The sequence below is a fragment of the Haliotis rufescens genome, unplaced genomic scaffold (genome assembly GCF_023055435.1).
Source record: "Haliotis rufescens isolate VD_foot unplaced genomic scaffold, xgHalRufe1.0.p SCAF_19, whole genome shotgun sequence".
Classification (NCBI taxonomy): Eukaryota; Metazoa; Mollusca; class Gastropoda; order Lepetellida; family Haliotidae; genus Haliotis; species Haliotis rufescens.
The window spans coordinates 1,095,296-1,119,515 of record NW_025963879.1 but is presented as its reverse complement, the minus strand read 5'-3'; the positions used below and the strand labels follow the sequence as shown (position 1 = coordinate 1,119,515).

Here is a 24,220-nt window from a genome sequence, read left to right as displayed (position 1 = left end):
GAGAGGGAAATGGGGTTAACGTCGCGGCCAAGCTTATTGCACTTATATAGCGACGTGCATGCATGTATGTGTGTGTGGCTACCTGTACTAGTCCGAACTAATACCGGTTTAATAGAGTTAGCCCACTGATATACCATGCCGCAGTTTAACATAAATACCCCACTCACACATAATATAGTGACTCCGAGCCGACCAGTCCTTGTTTTAGCCCCTTTAATGCAGAGCGCCAGGCAGGATAGCAACAATTATCATCTTTAAACGTCTTTTGGTATGACGCAGCCGGGAACTCCGGACCGTGCGCTCTCCGGGCGGACACTCTACCACTAGACCACGGAGGCGGTCTACATTAAAAGAGTAAGTGCCAATAAGGAAAGAGTGTCAACAAAACCCTTTATGGCATGGGATAGTATCGCACATGATGTTGACAAGTAATGTGTGATATTTGTAAAAATTACCTTAATGTCCACCATCACATTTCTTGAATGACAAAACCAGGCCTTCGATGGTGAAATCCTGATTGAAAAGCTGCTGATAACTGAAAGTTATCACATTTATGATTAATGCATCAGCAGCCCTAACCAGTTGGTATGATAAAATCAATATGTAACATAACATGTAGTCCTCTACTTAAGTTTAAACATATGCATGATAAAACCACCGTCTATGCCTCTTATTTCACAACAACCATTATTTTAAACCAAGTCATCATTATGTACCCCCAGCACTGATGTCTTTAAAAGACCGTTAACACCAGCTACTATATTCATTTTCATCGAGGCCTGGCCATACATTCCCTGTGCAATTGTTACGTGCTCATAATACACAGAAACATGATGGACACTTTTATTATCATAATTCATATACTCCACCTTTACTTGGTTTGGTTCTGTTGGAAAAGTGACTTATACCTGCGATGATAGATGTATTTAACCATAGCCGATAGTTTCAATAGTACAAAGGCAACAGTATTCTTAACGTGATTAACAAGAAACACTCTAATCATCACTATCAGTTATGACTTGATCAGATGTTTATGAAAACAGTCAATTTAGATTTAGAACATGAAAAAAGACTTTGATAGCAAGCAAAAATATATATTTATTTGTGAAGCTACATCTGGCTAAAGCTTTGCCAGATGTGGCTAATGGAAGGATGGTTTCAATTTTTCGTAGCGTTTGCAAGTTACGCGTAAACTTGGCTTATTTGCCATCAGCCACGTACACAGTGAACCAGTGTCGGAAAGAAGATCATTCATTCATTTAGGTCCAACGATGCGTGAACAATACTACCAATGAGGACGAGGGTCTGTTGTTGTGGCCTTCTATTAAGGGTTGAAGGCGTGTTTCATATACTTGTCTGTTATTGTGTAGGTTTTATTATTTGTTCATGGTGGAGGCTCATCTCATAACACAGTTTGTGAATAGGAATATGTATCAAAACATTGAAATACATACACAAAATTTGGATATAAATACTGCTCCAACAGTAGTCCTTCAGACGTGGACTTTCTTCCAAGCTCTCCTGGACCAACATGATGCTCGCTTTTGCTCTCGTGTCCTGCTGCCTTGTTGGCCTCGCCACAGGATTTGTGTTCAAACCACGTAAGTTTTTTTAATGATATTATTCCTTTACATTTGGTACATGACACATGTCAGAGATTACACTTATTATTCCAATTTAACACTATAACAAATGTTATATTTGGGATAACACTTTCTTAGTAAAGTACAGATTCTCGTACTTTTTGGGGTTGAGTCCCGTCCGGGATTCGAACCCGCACTTGCCAGAGTCGACTCAACCCAAAAAAGTACGAGAATTTGTACTTTACTAAGAAAGTGTTGTTCCAAATATAACATTTGTTACATTTGACCACTTTCTAAATGGCATTGTGTATTCACAATTTAACATCGTGATAGGTATGTACTCGTTGCAGTAACTGTTTGCCTACATATGGTATTCAAAAGAAGTTAAAGAACATCCGAATTGTTTCATATGGCTATAGTTAATATGTCATGACCATGACAGATTAACGATAGTCATTTGAACAAATCTGGTTTTCTTTAACTTCTTTTTGGTGGTATGTAATTTGATTCTGCACTCATTAGATGTATTTAAGTGATGAAGCAGAGTAAATAAATCTTCGATTGCAATAAATATTTATTTTCGAAGAGTGGAAGGGGTGTTTTTTTTATACGACGGGTTCTACCTTAAGTCGAATGACGTAGCGGGGGATGTGTTCCGTGTTTCGTACACATGCTGTCATAAATGTAGCAATGTCATTAGTTAGTGTTTCGTACACATGCTGTCATAAATGTAGCAATGTCATTAGTTAGTGTTTCGTACACATGCTGTCATAAACGTAGCAATGTCATTAGTTAGTGTAGGTGTTTGGAAGTTAACGGCTTCAATTTCGTTAGGATTTTGTTACTTTTATACTTTTAAAGAAGTCATTGGCGTTACAAAATGATTTCAGTGTTATGTATTATGTAATCGTGCGTACCCACAAACCCTTTTTTGGCTGTTAGGTTTGTTTAAAAAACATATGACGTGCTCAAAACTATTTCATTGCGGGATATATATGGTGATGTTCAATATAATGACAAGTCTTATTCGTCTAGCCGCAGAAATCCCGCCTTGTTGATGGTTATTGGTTATTACTGGGTCCTTGGGTTTATATATTCGTAAAATGAAGCATTTAGATTTAAATTATTGTAGTTGTGTAACATGGCATTAGATACTATGTTTAAAAGGACGAATTGTTAATTTAAAGTACATGCTAATTCAAAACTTTTTATAATAATTTCAGCATGTGAGACGCAACAACATACGTGTTATGCTGAGACCGAGTGCCCAATGGGCACCGAGCCTCTGGAATCTCTGTGCTTTAACAACGAGATCTGCTGTGTTGGAGCTCCACGTATGTATAACCTTGGTCCATTTGTCCTGCCTCACAACTGGAGTCCTCTGTGCTTGAAACCAGCACTGGTTTATACTAATCAGGACCTGTAACCTAATAACTGGATGCTTGGGTATTACTTGAAGCTAGTTTTAATTTAGCATCCTTTAAACTGCTTTACTCAACCCCTTTGGTTATTATGAGAGTTGAAATGTTGAAATGCTGCCAATTAAATGTCATTATTCAGTGTTAGAATAATTGCTGTGTGTTTGTTGATGTGTGTTTGTGTTTGTGTGCGTAAGTGTATGTATTTGTGTATGTCTCTCTGTGTGTATGCGTGTGTATATGTGTGTGCATGTCTCTCTTTGTGTATGTGTATATGTGTGTGTAAGTCTGTGTATCTGTGTGTGTATTTGTAAATGGTTTGCTTGTACCAACACTATTTATATATATATATATATATATATATATATATATATAATGTGTGTGTGTATGTGTAAATGGTTTGCTTGTACCAACACTATATATATATATATTTATATATATATATATGTGTGTGTGTGTGTGTGTGTGTGTGTGTGTGTGTGTGTGTGTGTGTGTGTGTGTGTGTGTATCTGTGTATATCTGTGTATGTATGTGTGTATGTGTCACCCTCTGTGTGCGTATGTATGTATTAGTGTATATATGTATGTATGTCTCTGTGTGTATATATACCTATATCTATATCTATATATCTGCGTGTATATATGTGTGTATGTGTCACCCTCTCTGTGTGTATGTGTGCATGTGCATGTGTCTGTGTTTGTGTGTATGTGCATGTGTGTGTATGTGTGGATATGTGTGTGTATGTGTGCATGTGCATGTCTCTGTCTCTGTCTGTCTGTGTTTGTTTGTGTGAGTGCTTGGGATACGATGACATGCATCAGCCAAGTCAGTGTTTGTGTGTTTGTGTGTGTGTGTGTGTGTGTGTTTAATCACCTTTTACGGCAACATGGGCCACTGAGGAGCTATTCTAACCCGGATCTACACGGGTAGCAATGCCTCCTACCAGATAAGCATACCATTATCTGAAATATACCTTCCCGTTGGTGCATGGGTCCAAATGTTTGTTTGATGGTACCAATATTCTTTGTTGTAGAATGTACGCCAGACCCTTGCATAAATGGAACATGTGCATTTGTCGATGGAGCCAACACATGCAACTGTGATGCGGGTTTTTCTGGCCCCACATGTGACGTTGACGGTAAGAGTAAAGCTTTTGTAAGCACATATTTGTAAGAGGAGGCAACTAGTTTACACCGATTGCAACATAGGCACTCAATACTAGGGTCTGAAGTTAGCAGTGTGTGAAGAATAAAGAAAAACAAGCCAGCACCGGGTTCGTTTTTCAAAGGCTATATATTAAACAACTACAGTAACGTGGTCAAATACACTGAAATACACAGGTTCTTCTTACATCATCATTCAAAAGCTGTTTAGTTATTCAGTACTTTTGAATAACGAAAAAAAGAGCTTCGGGTTTGTTATTCAGTTTATGTCCAAAAATTCTATTAAATATCAGATAGTCTATGGTCTTTCGCCCAACAACTGTTAAGCTAATCAGTTGTTTTGAATAACGAGAAACAACGATGTAAGACGAATCTGCTGTCATATATTGAATGAGTGTCAGTGTATTTGACCACATTACTGTAGTTGTTTAATATACAGCCTTTGAATAACGAACACGGTGCTGGCTTGTTTTTCGTTATTCGAAATACGAAGTACGAATAACGAGCCCACAGGAAATACGGTATCTCATATTTGTTATACCAAGTCTGAATAACGAACCCGGTGCAGGTTTGTTTTTCGTTATTCAAAAGTACTGAATATAACTAAACAGCTTTTGGATGATGATGTAAGGCGAACCTGCTGTAAATGAGTTTAAGTGTTTTTGACCACATCACTGTAATTGTTTAAAATACACCCTTGAATAACAAACCCGAATAACGAATAACGAACCCGCTGCTAACTTCAGGCCCCTCTCTATACTTAAGGGTTGTCCATGTTATTACTATTTCTTCCTTTGCTGTACCAGTACATGCACAAAAGTAATTATTTGGAATATCACTGATACTGCATGACAATTTATTTCAAAATGCTTATAACAATTCTTCCCATTGAGAAAATAGACTTAATGGTTTGCAATATGTAATACTTCATAACTTGTTAGCTCTACTCTCAAGTCGACTACCTACACCATAACCATGGGTGTGTCATTATTTGTATGTTTTCAGCATGTGCAGATCCAACTATTTGCCAGAATGGTGGCACATGCGAGCGTGGGACCGCCTCTCCCTATTTCACTTGTGCGTGTGCACCGGGCTACACTGGCAACAATTGCGAAACAGATGGTAAATCCCAACAACTTTCATCACACATACAAGACTGTCTCATACATAAATTGATAGTGTTTTCGATGCGATAAACCAATCCGATAAACTTAGATCACGTTTCGATAAATATGCAAATTAGGTCATCTTGCAGAAACAACTTCCAAGCGCCATGCATCACTGCAATGTGCTAGATCAATACACAAGCTACTAACGTTCCCAATGTGTTTAGACAAGTCTTTTTTTTGTAGAGTTGTAGATTAATACAGTTTTCCGTCAAAGACAAATTTTGGAAGCTTAGATAAGTCTTCCCTAAAGTTTGGGTGTTTCTGAAGTGTGAGTATGATTTTACGCCGCTTTTAGCAATAATCCAGCAATATCACGGGGTCACTGGGAATGGACATTATACATTGTACCCAATCGAACTGTCGGCGTGTCGTGCGAAAGCTTTAACCATGTTTAGGATTGTATTTAACAGCTAAGTATGTATAGCGTCTTAAAAAAACTAAAAGAGGTTAGGGGTCTTCATAGTAATCATATATACTATCATTATCAGCTTCATGTATGAGAGAAGTACTACTAGTGATACAACAGCAACACATTTATGAACATAATCAAAATCTAAACATGTTTTAACATGTAAGATTCTGAACATGTTAACATTATAGGGATGTAGAGATGTTGTGTTTAGGTGGTGTTTAGGCTGCAAGACGATAGCTCATTTCGTATGTTCAGACCTAAATGCGTTTAGATAGAACACGCCAAGTGTGTTTTCCGATTAGAATTTAAACACATTTCTAATCATGTTTAGTTTGAAACATGACTTGTCTGTGTTTACATTTTAAACACAATGTTTACAGTGTAACTTGTATAAACTTGGAAGTATTTGGAGTGTGGAAATCCACACATAAGCCATTATATTATGGTCCCGTGAAGCTTCCGGCTAAGAATTGGTCTTTAGCAACCCATGCTTGTCGTGACTAACGGGATCGGGTGGTCAGGCTCGCTGACTTGGTTAATGCATGTCATCGTATCCCAATTGCGTAGATCGATGCTCATGATGTCAATCACTGGATTGTCTGGTACAGATTCAATTATCTGCAGACCGACGTCATATAACTGTAATATTGCTGACGTCGGCGTTGACCAACAAACAAACACTATATTATGTCTTTTCGGCGTGTTGCGACCCGACAAAATTATCTCTAGCTTGACATTGTTCTTAATTAACATTATGTTTTTATGATCAATTTTATCTATATTACCATAAGTAGTTGCCTACACCTGAGGGAGTAATAAACATATATTATTATCATTTTTATTTATATTATCATTTTAGGTGCTTACAACTGGGGGAGTAATACTAATCAAGCTTGTTTTGTTAAATGTGGTTTAACATCGCGTTCAAGATGGCATGCCATTGCAGATTAATCATATACCGCCTCCGTGGTCTAGTGGTAGAGCGTCTGCCCGGAGAGAGGAAGATCCGGGGTTCGATCCCCGGCCGCGTCATACCAAAAGACGTTTAAAGATGGTACTTATTATTACCCTGTCTGGCGCTCAGCATTAAGGGGCTAAAACAAGGACTGGTCGGCTCGGAGTCAGTATACTGTGTCTGAGTTGGGTATTCATGTTAAACTGCGGCATGGTATCTCAGTGAGCTAGCACTATAAATCGACATCAGTCCGGACTTGTACAAGCAGCCACACACACACACGTGCATGCACGTCGCTATATAAGTGCAATAATCTTGGACGCGACGTTAAACCCAATTTCACCTCACCAGATTAATCATAGTAAATATAAAGATCGGGAAGTACTGACCTTCTTTTGAATAGTTTATAAGTGAAGGAGCAACAACTTTGCAATAGTTTGTTGTTCTCACATTGGTGTGTTTTTAACATTCTTATATATGTTTCAGCTTGTGCTGGGGTTGGAGTATGCATCAATGGTGGAACCTGTAACCGCCAGGCAGATGCACCATTATACAACTGTGGTTGTGCCCCGGGCTTCACTGGTGCCAACTGCGAAACGAATTGTAAATACTGATGGCTTGATAAGAGTTACAACAATATGTTTCTTATTTAATGTCCACGGTCTTAGGCTGTGTAGTTTCTTGTTTAACCTATGAAAACACGTCTTATCTCACCCCCGGATTACAAAAGCAACCCATGCTTGCCGTAAAAGGCGACTATGCTTTACGTAAGAGGCGACTAACGGGATCGGTGGTCAGGCTGACTTACTTGGTTGATGCGTGTTATCGTATCCTAATCCTGGTGTTCGATGCACCGCTGTCATATAGCTGGAATATTGCTGAGAGCGGCGTGAAACAAACAAACAAACAAACAAACAAACAAACAAACGTCGGATCTGGTCACTACACTCAATACATATATGATGCAAGCGTGCAGATTAAGATTTTTTATGTTATCAATTTCACATAGTAAAGAGGAATAAAGATAGAAGGTTAATAACACCCTGTTGATATCCAGAATTCTTATTAATATTCTGCTTGCACTATTTAACTATTGTTATTGTAAACTTCCATATGACTGCATTTATGATTCATTTTCAGTGTGCGAACCAAACCCATGTAACTCTGGAACCTGTGATCATAGTGAAAACGTCCCAGGCTACGCATGCACATGCACTGACAATTACTTTGGCCTCCACTGCGATCAAAACTGTAAGTATCTGCCTTTTCACTCCGATCCCCTTTATCACAGTCAATTAATGAATACAAATAAGTTATATATAGTTGGTTTTTGTACACATTCTTAATTGTGTTCGGGGCGGTTGGGTAGCCTAGTGGTTTAATCTCTCTCTCGTCACGCCGAAGGCCCGGGTTCGATTCCCCTCATGGCTACAATTATGTGAGGCCCATTTCTGGTGTCCCCCGCCGTGACGTTGCTGGAATATTGGTAAAGCGTCGTATAACCATACTTACTTACACACATGTCTTCAGTGGTCTGTTTCAAAAGTGGGGGCACGGGTGGCCCAGTCGTCAATCGCTGTGCAGAGTTGCGTCCCTTGGGCACGCCAGAAACCTATTATTGTGGGTTCGAATCCTTGTTCGCCCCGATTATGTTTCTAGGTTTGTCAGCACCAAACCCGTGCTCGTGGGCTTTCCTCCCACATTAAGCTGACACGCCGTGATATGCCTGGAATACTGTTAAAAGCGGCGTTAAACACAACTTACTCACTCACTCACTCACTCTCTGTTTCAAAAGTATTTAACTTTCTGTTAGATACATATAAAAAATAGTTGATGATTTTAACTCAACATTTTCAAAATGAAAAAATAAGAAGGAAAGGCCTGCATTCTATAATTTGCCCTGGCCACATCCATTATCTGTCTCGCCAAATTCAGACAGTTTCCTGTTGCTGCATGCCAGAAATATTGCCGATGCGATGATAATTTAAACTCACTGATATTCTTGCACAAAAGTATTAATAATAGTGTTTCATCTTTAATAATATTTCAACCACATTGATATTAAAATGTCATTACTTAATTTAGTGTGATATATTCATACTATTTTCTTTCTCATTCACGTATTTCCGTCAATTTCTAACGTGAGCGACATTCCATTTATGACGTCATTTAGTGCCATAACGTCACGTACCGCGGTCACACAAAGGACATTGCAGCACTAGTCTCATTCACTTTTGCTGTCAGCAATAAAAGAGTATCATTTTCCATTTTGTTCGATATATAATGCTGCCTTTTTAACGATTTTGCATTTACTCTGATTGTCGGCTGTATCATGAATGTCCGTGATAGTTTGACTTAAATAACATTAAATGTGTGGTCGTGGTTGGAAAAAACCAGAAGAATTGTCTGCCACAAAAGGTAAATTGATTCAATGATCTTGTTTAACATAATATCTGGTTTTGCATTAAGCTGACACTAATATCGGGGCTAATACCCCCCCCCCCCCCCCCCTCCCCCCCCCCCCCCCCCCCACACACACACACACACACACACCACCCCCACCACCACCCCCACCCCCACATACAACCACCACAGCCACCTCCATACCAGAATATCAAAAGTTATTTTAGGTCCTTATGAAATGAAATGGTTTTATCTGTGATACTGACACTGTTATTGTTGGTATTCAGTGTGTTTGGGTAACCCCTGCGATGAAGTAGACTCGGATGCAAACTGCACCTATCCTGATCCTTCGAATGTTCAAGAGAAGATGTGTGTATGCAATGAAATAGGAGGATTCCACGGGGAATTGTGTGAACTCAATGGTATGTATGTGTAATTGACTAGGGTAGTTTGTATGCTGGAGGTGGTGACGATCGTTACAGCTGCTCGTGTGGTCACTTGTCGAACAAATTCAAATCTCTCAGCAACCCACGCTTGTCATAAAAAGCGATTATGCTTGACTGAAGAGAGAGACCACCTGGATCGGGAGGTCAAACTCGCCGACTTAGTTTGATTAATGTCTTCGTAAACCAATTGCGTAGATCGATGCTCATGCTGTCAATCACCAGATTGCTGGTCCAGAATATTTATTGATCGCCGTAATATTGCTGGAATGTTGCAGAGTGTGGCGTTAAACAGCAAACAACATGTTGACAACTGTGTGCTTGTAATGCAACATTTGGATCTATTTTGTTTCCTACGTATACAGTCAAACACCGTTGTGTCGAAGTTGCAGGTACCTACGTAAAAACTTCGAGTTATCCGAGGCTCGACACAACCGAAATGATAAATAAAAAAGGAATACGCAGGGATCAAAATTGTATTTCGAGACAACCATAAGTTCGACACAACGGTGTTTGACTTTACAGATTTTCCGGTGTAGGTGAGACACATTGAAAGTCGGTTTGGATATCATATTGATGACAATATAACGACAGAAATTGTGTAGATCTAATACCAAAATTAAGTAGTTTGAGAAGCAATTGAGTGGTCAACGATTTAGGCAATTAGTTGGCATATATATTTTGATTAGTAAACCAGCATGTGTGTCATACTGATTTTACGAAACGAGTGTCAAACTTTTTGTGTACTTGTATTGCTCCTGGAAGCCCTGGCCTTACTGATGATTGTTGAACCTTGCACCTGCTATGTGAAGCTGCCCCCCTTAGCCTCTAACTTGATTACTGGTGTACCAGGTGTGGCCTCTAACTTGATTACTGGTGTACCAGGTGTGGCCTCCAACTTGATTACTGGTGTACCAGGTGTGGCCTCCAACTTGATTACTGGTGTACAAGGTGTTGCCTCCAACTTGATTACTGGTGTACAAGGTGTTGCCTCCAACTTGATTACTGGTGTGCAAGGTGTTGCCTCCAACTTGATTACTTGTGTACATGGTGTTGCCTCCAACTTGATTACTGGTGTACATGGTGTGGCCTCCAACTTGATTACTGGTATACAAGGTGTGGCCTCTAACTTGATTACTGGTGTACAAGATGTGGCCTCTAACTTGATTACTGGTGTACAAGGTGTGGCCTCTAACTTGATTACTGGTGTACCAGGTGTGGCCTCCAACTTGATTACTGGTGTACAAGGTGTGGCCTCCAACTTGATTACTTGTGTACATGGTGTTGCCTCCAACTTGATTACTGATGTACATGGTGTGGCCTCCAACTTGATTACTGGTATACAAGGTGTGGCCTCCAACTTGATTACTGGTGTACAAGATGTGGCCTCTAACTTGATTACTGGTGTACAAGGTGTGGACTCCAACTTGATTACTGGTGTACAAGGTGTGGCCTCTAACTTGATTACTGGTTTACAAGGTGTGGCCTCCAACTTGATTACTTGTGTACATGGTGTTGCCTCCAACTTGATTACTGGTGTACATGGTGTGGCCTCCAACTTGATTACTGGTATACAAGGTGTGGCCTCCAACTTGATTACTGGTGTACAAGGTGTGGCCTCTAACTTGATTACTGGTGTACAAGTCGTGGCCTCCAACTTGATTACTGGTGTACAAGGTGTGGCCTCTAACTTGATTACTGGTGTACAAGGTGTGGCCTCTAACTGAATTACTGGTGTACAAGGTGTGGCCTCCAACTTGATTACTGGTGTACAAGATGTGGCCTCTAACTTGATTACTGGTGTACAAGATGTGGCCTCTAACTTGATTACTGGTGTACAAGGTGTGGCCTCCAATTTGATTACTGGTGTACAAGGTGTGGCCTCCAACTTGATTACTGGTGTACAAGGTGTGGCCTCTAACTTGATTACATGTTTACAAGGTGTGTCCTCCAACTTGATTACTGGTGTACAAGGTGTGGCCTCCAACTTGATTACTGGTGTACAAGGTGTGGCCTCTAACTTGATTACTGGTGTACAAGGTGTGGCCTCTAACTTGATTACTGGTGTACATGGTGTTGCCTCTAACTTGATTACTGGTGTACATGGTGTGGCCTCTAACTTGATTACTGGTGTACATGGTGTTGCCTCTAACTTGATTACTGGTGTACATGGTGTGGCCTCTAACTTGATTACTGGTGTACAAGGTGTGGCCTCTAACTTGATTACTGGTGTACATGGTGTTGCCTCTAACTTGATTACTGGTGTACATGGTGTGGCCTCTAACTTGATTACTGGTGTACATGGTGTGGCCTCTAACTTGATTACTGGTGTACATGGTGTGGCCTCTAACTTGATTACTGGTGTACATGGTGTGGCCTCTAACTTGATTACTGGTGTACATGGTGTGGCCTCTAACTTGATTACTGGTGTACATGGTGTGGCCTCTAACTTGATTACTGGTGTACATGGTGTTGCCTCTAACTTGATTACTGGTGTATATGGAGTTGCCTCTAACTTGATTACTGGTGTACATGGTGTGGCCTCTAACTTGATTACTGGTGTACATGGTGTTGCCTCTAACTTGATTACTGGTGTACATGGTGTGGCCTCTAACTTGATTACTGGTGTACATGGTGTGGCCTCTAACTTGATTACTGGTGTACATGGTGTGGCCTCTAACTTGATTACTGGTGTACATGGTGTTGCCTCTAACTTGATTACTGGTGTACAAGGTGTGGCCTCTAACTTGATTACTGGTGTACATGGTGTGGCCTCTAACTTGATTACTGGTGTACATGGTGTGGCCTCTAACTTGATTACTGGTGTACATGGTGTGGCCTCTAACTTGATTACTGGTATACAAGGTGTGGCCTCCAACTTGATTACTGGTGTACAAGGTGTGGCCTCCAACTTGATTACTGGTGTACAAGGTGTGGCCTCTAATTTGATTACTGGTGTACATGGTGTTGCCTCTAACTTGATTACTGGTGTACAAGGTGTGGCCTCTAACTTGATTACTGGTGTACAAGGTGTGGCCTCTAACTTGATTACTGGTTTACATGGTGTGGCCTCTAACTTGATTTCTGGTGTACATGGTGTGGCCTCTAACTTGATTACTGGTGTACAAGGTGTTGCCTCTAACTTGATTACTGGTGTACATGGTGTGGCCTCTAACTTGATTACTGGTGTACATGGTGTGGCCTCTAACTTGATTACTGGTGTACATGGTGTGGCCTCTAACTTGATTACTGGTGTACATGGTGTGGCCTCTAACTTGATTACTGGTGTACATGGTGTGGCCTCTAACTTGATTACTGGTGTACATGGTGTGGCCTCTAACTTGATTACTGGTGTACATGGTGTTGCCTCTAACTTGATTACTGGTGTACATGGTGTGGCCTCTAACTTGATTACTGGTGTACATGGTGTTGCCTCTAACTTGATTACTGGTGTACATGGTGTGGCCTCTAACTTGATTACTGGTGTACATGGTGTGGCCTCTAACTTGATTACTTGTGTAAATGGTGTTGCCTCTAACTTGATTACTGGTGTACATGGTGTGGCCTCTAACTTGATTACTGGTGTACAAGGTGTGGCCTCTAACTTGATTACTGGTGTACATGGTGTGGCCTCTAACTTGATTACTGGTGTACATGGTGTTGCCTCTAACTTGATTACTGGTGTACATGGTGTTGCCTCTAACTTGATTACTGGTGTACATGGTGTTGCCTCTAACTTGATTATTGGTGTACATGGTGTGGCCTCTAACTTGATTACTGGTGTACATGGTGTGGCCTCTAACTTGATTACTGGTGTACATGGTGTGGCCTCTAACTTGATTACTGGTGTACATGGTGTGGCCTCTAACTTGATTACTGGTGTACATGGTGTGGCCTCTAACTTGATTACTGGTGTACATGGTGTTGCCTCTAACTTGATTACTGGTGTACAAGGTGTGGCCTCTAACTTGATTACTTGTGTACATGGTGTTGCCTCTAACTTGATTACTGGTGTACATGGTGTTGCCTCTAACTTGATTACTGGTGTACATGGTGTGGCCTCTAACTTGATTACTGGTATACAAGGTGTGGCCTCCAACTTGATTACTGGTGTACAAGGTGTGGCCTCAAACTTGATTACTGGTGTACAAGGTGTGGCCTCTAACTTGATTACTGGTGTGCATGGTGTTGCCTCTAACTTGATTACTGGTGTACAAGGTGTGGCCTCTAACTTGATTACTGGTGTACAAGGTGTGGCCTCTAACTTGATTACTGGTGTACATGGTGTGGCCTCTAACTTGATTACTGGTGTACATGGTGTGGCCTCTAACTTGATTACTGGTGTACATGGTGTGGCCTCTAACTTGATTACTGGTGTACATGGTGTTGCCTCTAACTTGATTACTGGTGTACATGGTGTTGCCTCTAACTTGATTACTGGTGTACATGGTGTGGCCTCTAACTTGATTACTGGTGTACATGGTGTGGCCTCTAACTTGATTACTGGTGTACATGGTGTGGCCTCTAACTTGATTACTGGTGTACATGGTGTGGCCTCTAACTTGATTACTGGTGTACATGGTGTTGCCTCTAACTTGATTACTGGTGTACATGGTGTGGCCTCTTACTTGATTACTGGTGTACAAGGTGTGGCCTCCAACTTGATTACTGGTGTACAAGGTGTGGCCTCTAACTTGATTACTGGTGTACAAGGTGTGGCCTCTAACTGAATTACTGGTGTACAAGGTGTGGCCTCCAACTTGATTACTGGTGTACAAGATGTGGCCTCTAACTTGATTACTGGTGTACAAGGTGTGGCCTCTAACTTGATTACTGGTGTACAAGGTGTGGCCTCCAACTTGATTACTGGTGTACATGGTGTGGCCTCTAACTTGATTACTGGTGTACAAGGTGTGGCCTCTAACTTGATTACTGGTGTACAAGGTGTGGCCTCTAACTTGATTACTGGTGTACAAGGTGTAACTGAAAGATTGTGTGCTGAAAACACATTTGTTAACGAATAGCGTATAAAACTGATTATAGAGAGGTAAACTGCATTTCCTTGAAAGAATGTATCACTAGGGATTGATACCTTCGAATGCTATAAGTGGCAACGAAACGTACAAGGATTGCTTGTCTACAGAAAGATGAGCGGTTCATTCCGTTCGTTTCACAAATATCTCTTCGTTTTGCAGTGTGCAGTCCGGATCCATGCTTTGAAAGCACTTGTACAAACATGGGCAACACAGATTACTCGTGTGAATGTCCTTTCAACCGCACCGGTAAAAACTGCACAGAGTCAGGTGAGCGACTTATTTCTGTAGGCATAGGTAAACATGGGGGTGTTCGTGACAGAATGTTGTCCTTTTAGCTCTTTAGAACATACCTCATTTTGATTCCTGAATTGCCATATTTTTATGATTATTAAACATGGGTAAGTGCGGTAATAGATAGCAATGATTAACCCAATGAAGCCAGTTTGAAACCTTTCGGAATTGAAGATTGTTTTATAGCCCAGAGTGAGTGAGTGACTGAGTGAGTGAGTGAGTGAGTGAGTGATTTGGGTTTAACGAAGCTTTTAACAGTATTCCAGTTATATCACGGCGTGTCAGCTTAATGTTGGAGGAAATCCCGAAGTGATGCAGGTCTCGGACGTTTACCACTTCGGTGAAACCAACGAACACGGGCATGGTGCTGACAAACCTAGAAACATAATCGGGGCGAACCGGGATTCGAACCCACAATCATAGATTTCTGGCGTGTCCAAGGGACGCATCTCCGCACAGCGAATCACGGGGCCTTAGGCGACTGGGCCACCCGTGCCCCCTTATAGCCCAGAAGAGACGCTTTTCAATATGTGCTATCCTTATGTGAGTGTGCTGTTTCAGTTTGCCCTTCAGCTGCTTTGGAGTGTAACAGCCGAGGCACATGTGTACCCGTTGGCGAGGCACCCACGTGTGACTGTGACGAGGGGTTCTTTGGCGAGAACTGTGAATCCGGTGAGTGCACATAAGTTATTCAAACTGACTACATAGCCACTGTTAGCAATATTACAGTGGGGTGGACTCCAGGAATGGTACAATAGATCAAAACACAGTTGACATATTCTACCATGACACAATGAGAAAACAAACTCTTTAGTTATGGCGGAAATAATTATTGATGTGGCATCAGTTGACCCTGATATTTTTAGAAGGTTGAAAGGATTAATTCAGGGACCAGTATTAAGCTGCATATATGTTTGCTTTAGGTACCCAAACCATACTTTTCTCCATAATACTTGAACCTCTTCAATGAGACAAATAAGCCTGTAAGCATTATTTAAACTGACAATCTGAGAGAAAATGAAGCGAGCTTTGTAATGTTTTGTTACACATCACTATAATGTACACATCACTATAATGACGTCAAAGTATCGTGACACGGTAGACATGACGTCACAGCACTCGATTGAGTAGTGCCAAAAGTAAAACCGTGTTGATATTACTGAGTTTTATTGTACACTCTCTTGGTTCTTGTTCGTCAAGGGGCGGTCGGGTAGCCTAGTGGTTAAAGCGTTCGCTCGTCACGCCGAAGACCCGGGTTCGATTCCCGACATGGGTACAATGTGTGAAGCCCATTTCTGGTGTCCCCCGCCGTGATATTGCTGGAATATTGCTAAAAGCGGCGTAAAAACATACTCACTCACTCACTTGTTCGTCAAGTTGTCCGCCTGAACTATATTGCGAAACAGGCTGTATACAGTGTAGGAAGCGTAGGAAGCGCAACACGTTATTTAGCAACGTTAAATTGCTTATGAATAAATATTTTCTTTCACGGTAATGCGGTCATCAGCAAGACCATGGCCTAACATATATTCTATACCTCTGGCGGATCAATTGGAATGCAGGATTCTAAAATAGTAGAATATTAGTTGCCACAGGTCCCTCTGCCTTAGGAGCCTCTCAATTGAAAATACTATAGGTTTAACTCCTAAAAGACGTCTGTATGTTCGTGAAACAACGCTACACAAATAATTATATTCTTGTATGATTTCGAGTTGATGAAATATGGTATAGTCTTCTAAGACTTCTCTTTGTTTTCCCAGAAGTTGTAAACACTGAACAATATAACGTTATGTTTAATATGCACTTGTGGTATATTTTTAAACCGTTTCTTTTGCTTTACAGAGGTGCCCCCATGTGGTTTACCAATTACCTCACGTATCTTTGGCGGAGAAGATGACGTACCATCCGCTAACCCCTGGATTGTCAAAATCGTCCAAACTATCACTGGCGATGTGTTCTGTAGCGGAACCCTCGTCGGTGCGGAATGGGTTGTATTAGACGGCTATTGTGCAGTATTGTAAGTGAAATGATTAAAGCGCATTGAGTTACGCAGTAAGTTGAGATCGCGAGAACCAAGGGGATCGATCCAGGGTTGGTATAGGTTTACCTAAATGCGAGCCCTGGATATATGTGGTAGATTGGTAATCGATATGTCTTTGTCACTCAAATACTACTATCAAATCCAGCAGAAAACTTGTTATGGAGTACTTTCAAAAAGTATGACGGTGCCAAAGAAAATCTTTCACTGATTGCTTTTGATAAAGCCCAATACGGATGTGTAACAGGATCCGGTGACATGGAAACGTATAGGAAGTTGCATGTAAATCGTTGAGAGGTCTTTTGACAAATTGTCATGGACCCGAGTGAAGAAAAAAAACCATGGTGCCTCTAGGTCAGTTCGTATATGTATACTGCGAAAACTATGATGAAGCATGTCTGGTTTGTCTTTGAGTCCACATGAAAATAGGTGATGCCACATGGTTTGGCCTTCTATTTTATTGTGTAAATATTCAATCTTCACATTCGTATAACTGTTATAACATGCGGAGATTATTCCTGTATTTCAAGGCCAACTCAGGAGATAATCTTACTTTCTCTACTTTGGAATGATTTGAGAAGTCTTAATTATCTAAAAGTTAACGCTTATGGGTTAGAATTGGGAAATCAAACAACTCCAACTTAAAGTTATTATGGAACTAGATAATGAAACTATATAAACACAAGCAATGAATTCAGCATAGGTAGTTTTTGTTGCATACAAATGACGTTGGAGGACTTTCAGTTGGGCACATCCAATTTATATTATTACTGCAGTTTTACCAGTGAGAGGGAATAGAAGACGAATGTGATTTGTGTTACCAATCAATTCGTTGTTTATATTATGCCAGTTGCAATGGTGGTTGTCATGTCTTGCTGGGAGACTACAATGGAACAGTAGAAGAACCCTCTCAGCTTATCAGGAACATGAGCGTCACTGTACACGGGAGTGCTGGCTTCAGCGACTTCGGATCGTTAGTTGCTTTGAGTGGTGATACTCTAGGATACCTACGTACGTATTGGTTTTACTTTACTTGCCATGTCATCACATTTCATAGCACTGAGAGAGAGAGAGAGAGAGTGAGAGAGAGAGAGAGAGAGAGAGAGAGAGAGAGAGAGAGAGAGAGAGAGAGAGATGTAATCTCAAAGTAACTCTAAGGCCATTGTTAGATCCAAGGTCAGAGTATGTACGGACCACTTTAGAATTCCCACAAGTCCTAAACCTAAATATGCACAAATAATCTGAATCTGCACTCTAAATGGTCGGCATAGGTCGAAAGTTGTGGAGAATGGAGCAATACTGCCCGAAACGCCATTGGAATCCATGTAAGAGATTCATATTAATTGTTATGTTTACTTTCACCTTTTGGTTCCATTACTGCTTACAATTTCAGCTTACAACGTGGCCTTGGGACGACTTTCCGAACCCGTTGACTTTACCATTGGAGTCCTACCCGTGTGCCCACCGTCTGATGCTTACAATGTACTTCGTTCCCCCAGGAACTGCAAGGTAGCAGGATATGGCAAACAGAACGCAATAGATGGTACGTTTAGACATTGTATTAATCATTGCAGTAAAATTGCGAATAATCCGCGGATGTCCATGGATATCTACGAAAACTGATTTACACTTTTATTGCCCTCATTAGGAGTTTTATGGATTGTGTAACTAATGGGAGTATACCGTGACTATCAAGCTGTAAATTGCGTGGCGGGCGGTGGCAAAACTCTCTTATTAAATACGGCTTTAATATTAATTTATGATGCTACACTGTAAATGGATTGCAGGTAATGTTTGGTAAATATTCCTGCCACAACAATGTTGTCCCTAAAACTCTTTTTCACATGAATAGTTGGTTAGATAACAGATAGTATCATCAGTTTTGCGTGAACCACCCTTTGGTTGAATGTGGTTACTAGTAACCCAAACCATTTGAAAATGACACACTTGTCAATTAATTATATGAGTTGTACAAATTAAAATATGATATTTGAAAGATACGCGTACACAAAATGTAAGCGACCTTTGATGTTGACTCGAATTGTACACTAAGTGTTGCACATTTAAAGTATCGGAGAGACACTGTTAAATCTCCCGATTTCTATATTTCTTCTACTGCCATGTTTCAATTATCTTGGATCAGAAACTGTTTTCTGATCGTATGTCAATAGTTTTCATCGTGAAATAATAATTCCATACACTGGTTGCTGGTTTCGTTATGAAGGTGCAACCATTTCTACACAATATCGTTTTTGGTGAGTATTGTGGCTTCCGGGAACTATTTAGAGGGTATTCGAGATTCAGCAGTGTGCTACGCGGGGCGCAAATATAATCGTATGCAAATTCCACATTTAAGGAACGTAATAGCTAATAACATTTCCTTTATATACGATATTTTATTTTTGTATTATTTTCAGTCTTGATTCAGGGGATAGAGGGATGGGTGGGGTTTGGCACTCTCAGGTTTATGTTGCAGTCCACATAACTCTGGAATCCCATGGCATCATCAAGAGACTATTAAATATACAACCAGTATTCTGTTTCCAGTGGAAGGTTACGCCAACTCGACACTCGGCGTCCGCCAGGTTCTTGATGCGACCATTCTTGATGACGCCATATGCGGCTTTTTGAGAGACCCAGCTCCACCTACGTCAACTCACTGCGGCTTTTCGTTAAGTGACGCCGTAGTCTGCAACGTAAGTATAAACGCACCTAGCATGATAATTGACTCCGGTAGAAAATCGTAGATGAACAGCAATCTCATATATTTATGTAAAGTGTATTTATGTTCAGGGTAGTCAAGATTCCATGATGACAACATTATAATAATAAAGTATGTTTATGATCAGGGTAATCAAAATTCCATGATGACAACAAAGTGAAGTTGTACTTTTGAAAATAAAAGTTTGTCCATAGAAATTTCAATGATATATCAAATTCAACTCAGGGTGACAACGGGGCTGCTTTGGTCTGCCAAAACGACACTACAGGCGTCTGGACAATTGAAGGAACTGTAACCTATTTGCCAGACAACGCAGAAAACTCTTGCGCTCGTACTTTCTACATCACTGACATGACTATGGCTTGGACCTGGATTCAACAGCAGATAGATTCGGCAGCGCCATAGGCGGCTGTTACGAACACGCCGACGGCTTCCCGAGGGTACAGACAGGAGGCAAGCAGGGACCATTGGTTAATTAACTGCAATGTACATGTCAGCAACAGTACGTGCTTCCCAAACTGTTAACTAAACAATAAAATATGCATTTCATCATCGTTTTATGTTATCATGTGACCTTTGAAAATAAATTCAAGCTATTAACAAGTATATATATGAATTTAAGCAACAAGTCAAGGTCGTTCATTGTTAACCTTGACTATTAAATCACTCGATATTTTATAGAAAGTGTGTGTTGTTAAATGCCGAACTTTTAAATAATCGAATCTGGACCAGACAATCCAGTGATCGATATTGTGAGTAGCGATCCATGCTGTCGGGGTACGATTGTGCGCAATTACCCAAGTCACCGAGTCTGACCTGATTGTTTTGTTGTCTCTTACGACTAGCATGCGTTTTAATTTGGTTGCCGGGGACCTATTCTGACCTGGAAACCCCACGGTCTGGGAGATTGAGTTCAAGTGCTACAAAGAATGAGGTAGGATTAGACCCTTTTGCTCTACTCATAATGTAGAATGTTAAATTTACGAAAATCTTTGAAGAATCAATTTTGACAACCTTTTTTCTCACTTACACATTCAAGTTTTGGACGTCTGGCATGACGACGCCACTGAAAGGTCTAAAATGTGTGAAAAATGTCAATTGTTTCCAACTTTAAGAAAAAAACAATTATAGGCCAGTCAATGACACAGGACGATACTGTCGTTATCTGCACCTAAGAAAACTGCATGGCCAAAGACTTGTTCCTTATTTACACGTTTAGCACTATGTTGTACACAAAGAAGGTTAGGGATCATAGATGTGTTTGGGATATGTTCGTGGATTTCTTGCAGATATCCCCATAAATATTCATGATCCCTAACTATATATATCACGGCAGCCTGGTCCACACAAACCAATGAAAATACGAACAGCGATTCACTTGAAGTACTCGCTCGGCAATTAACAATGCATGATGAGTACTGGTATGTCCTTAAGTTTTTTGTTGTTTAACGCCGCACTCAGCAAATATAACATCTATATGACGGTGGTCTGTATATAATCGAGTCTGGAAAGACAATCAAGTGATTGATATCATGTGCATCGATCCACGCAATTGGTATAAGATGACATGCATCAACCAAGTCAGCGAACCTGACCACCCGATCCCGTTAGTCGCCTTTTACGACAATCATAGGTTGCTGAAGACCTATTCTAACCGAGGTCGTATGTCCTAATGACAAAACACCACACACTTACAGACTTCAAAATTTACACTTTCTTAGAAAGAAGGTCATACTAACACTCCAAGAAAGCTACATGGTACTGTGACAATCGTTCAGGGCTCAAAGCGATGTTATAGCACTGAGGTGATCTTAACTCCCAGAATTTAACATAAGGCTTGCATAATACAATTTTTATTCCTAATATGCGATATCTAAGATATGGAATCCTACTCGCCTAATGATCTCCATTTACCGTTTAAGTGATGTAAAAAAAGTCTTTCGAACACAACACAACAGACATGCACACATATTCCACTGGTATTACATGTAGCAAACAGCTAGATATTCTATATTGGAAGCTATCACTATGTCTATAGATATGTCGGTTTGCACTGCGTTGTTAAAAATGAATAAAAACAATTTGTAGGTCAATAACGATTTTTGCGATACGGAACACACTCCTCTTATACTCTCTATTGGTCGTATTAGTGATACAGGATTTCGAACACTATACATGGCAACTGACATGCACACATTTCCCACTAATATTAATGTGGTTGCTTGTACTGGTCCGGATTTATGCCGGTTTTTATAGTGCTAGCCCACTGAGATACCACTGTTTAACACGCTTACCCTACCCTGACACGGAGCCCAGCAGCCCTTGTTGTATCCCGTTCATGCCGAGCGCCAGGCAAGGTAACACGTACCACGGACCTTATAACGTCCTTTGGCATGAAGCGGCCAGGGGATCTGCTCTCTGGACAGACACACAATCCACTCGATATGGGAGCTTGATATGGAAGCAAAATCAGAAGTAATGAGCGTCTGGTGAAGTCAACGAGCACGGGTATGGTACTGACAAACCTAGAAACAGAATCAAAGCGAATTTGGAATCGAACCAACGATCATGTTTCTGGCAAGCTTGAGGGACCCAGTGTGTTACGGCCCCATGGATGACTGGGTCACTGGGTCAAACAGGAGACAGATACAGGAAAAGGGACAAATTACGGAAAGGAAATAGATAATAAAGAAAGGGGCGTTCCTTGGCAAGTAGCCAGAAGAAATATCATCATATGACATCATTTACACAAAGGGCTTCCAAATGTAAACAAGTCAGTTGAAATTATCACCAATCTAGAATCCATGGCTCTTGTCAGAAATGGTCAGGGAATCCTGCATTTAATGTGTAAGTATACTGTGACTGGAAAAATATATCATTAAAATATGATTATTTGATCACTTAAAGACTCAAAACTCAAAACTGTAAATGGCAATTGTTTCCTGTTTTCAGTATGTTTTCTCTGACCTATGACGAAATTAACTCAAAATATCTTTTAACTGAAATTACACTGAAATACTCACGCCAGGATCTTTCTGATTTTGACATACCGAACTTAATTTATAGTCCAAAGAGTAAATAAGTTAAAACGTAGCATGATAAGTTGAAGCCAAACGTTTGGAAAGCACAACTCAGCACAAGTTAGAATTCGAATAATTTGAATAAAATACATACAGATTCATATGTGTAGAAATGGCGCATGCTTCTGTGTTTGTGTCCTGTTACATGAATGTTATTTATCTAACACGCACGTTTGGTACGTATGTTTTTTTTGGTTGTCCGATGGCCAGATCAGACGGTAATAAAGTTAAAGCGGAGGTGTCGAACCCCGGATTAGTCGAACTATTTATTTGGTCCCAAGGATATTTAGACAAAAAGGTTCGAGTCTAGTTACTTCCGGTTGACTCGCGAAAGGGAGTTTGGGTTACCACTATTGGGTATAATTGGCCTCAATATATACCCAATTATATAATAACTTAATTAATATTAGAAAGATTTTCAAGAGTATATTCCCTACTTTCAAACACGTTTAGATTATCAACATGCTTGTATGTTTAACAAATTTAAATCGTTTACAAGTTTATATATTTCGGATGCTGCTGATATACAGTGGTAGATTAGTCTTTTTCGTGTATTAAGAATCTATTTTAATCAGATTTAGACTAAACACACGACCCCTTTCCGTTTAGGATAAAACGCCGCCTCACACGTTCAGGCTGATTGAACAAGTCCGAACTAATGCCGAGTTTATAATGCTGGGCCACTGAGGCACCATGCCGTAGTTTAACATGAATACCCCACTCAGACACAGTATACTGACTCCGAGTCCTTGTTTAAGCTCCTTAATGCCGAGCGCAATACAGGGTAACAACAGGCACCATATTTTAACGTCTTTTGGTATGACGCGGCCGGGGATCGAACCACGAAACTTCCACACTCCAGGCAAACGCTATATCGACTATACAACGGTTTATTACGTTTAGAGCTGAACATATATATGTCCAGTATGTCTTTAATATTTAAGCACATATTTTAAGAATATTTCAGTTATATCACGGCATGTAGGATCAAATCCAGAAGTGATGCACGCCTTACTTCTAAAAGTTTTTTTAAATTATACGTTTCCTAAAAAATGAACGGATGATAAAATATCAGCTTAAACAGTCCAGCAATTTCGTGGGATCCATAAAGAACTAGGTACGTTTTTTTGAGAGTATTTAGATAAGACAAGACAAGATTTATTCAGTGATTAGGCCTCCAGCCCAAAATACAATAATATATACATGTTATATAACCTGCATTAACCTGAGTTTATATTTAACGTCACATCGGCATTATTTCAGCCATATCGTGACGAGTGCATGGATGAAAGTTTGCTATGTATGTAACCATGATTATGACACAAGTCATGTTTATGAATGAATACAGTCAAATATTTATGCTTAGACCACCCAATTGTCTTCTCTTATACTTTTAGCAAAGACTTTCCAATAGATATTATAATATTTTTATCTGTTGATGACAATAATTATAAGAATGTTAAATAATCTGAGCAATGTGTTAAATATGAGGTATTGATTTCTGACG

The 24,220-nt window shown here is 40.3% G+C and overlaps 1 protein-coding gene across 1 annotated transcript; it reads left to right on the top strand.

The window, feature by feature from the left end:
• Nucleotides 1-1,464: 1,464 nt before the first annotated feature.
• On the top strand, nucleotides 1,465-20,182 carry LOC124116232 (fibropellin-1-like). Its single transcript, XM_046477486.2, has 14 exons — nucleotides 1,465-1,601; nucleotides 2,807-2,917; nucleotides 4,035-4,139; nucleotides 5,170-5,286; nucleotides 7,187-7,303; nucleotides 7,841-7,951; nucleotides 9,391-9,525; nucleotides 14,742-14,849; nucleotides 15,435-15,545; nucleotides 16,716-16,890; nucleotides 17,762-17,922; nucleotides 18,305-18,454; nucleotides 19,459-19,607; nucleotides 19,859-20,182. Exons 1-14 carry the CDS (start codon nucleotides 1,532-1,534, stop codon nucleotides 20,036-20,038), a joined length of 1,800 nt encoding a protein of 599 aa, XP_046333442.2. The 5' UTR covers nucleotides 1,465-1,531; the 3' UTR covers nucleotides 20,039-20,182.
• The last annotated feature ends 4,038 nt before the right edge of the window (nucleotides 20,183-24,220 follow it).

What these genes read in the sequence shown, in the direction of transcription:
- LOC124116232 (XM_046477486.2), top strand. Translation starts at nt 1,532, where the DNA reads ATGATGCTCGCTTTTGCTCTCGTGTCCTGCTGCCTTGTTGGCCTCGCC. An exon ending in CCTCCACTGCGATCAAAACT is followed by an intron (nt 7,952 to 9,390) that starts GTAAGTATCTGC and finishes GTTGGTATTCAG; the next exon opens with TGTGTTTGGGTAACCCCTGC. An exon ending in TGATACTCTAGGATACCTAC is followed by an intron (nt 17,923 to 18,304) that starts GTACGTATTGGT and finishes TTACAATTTCAG; the next exon opens with CTTACAACGTGGCCTTGGGA.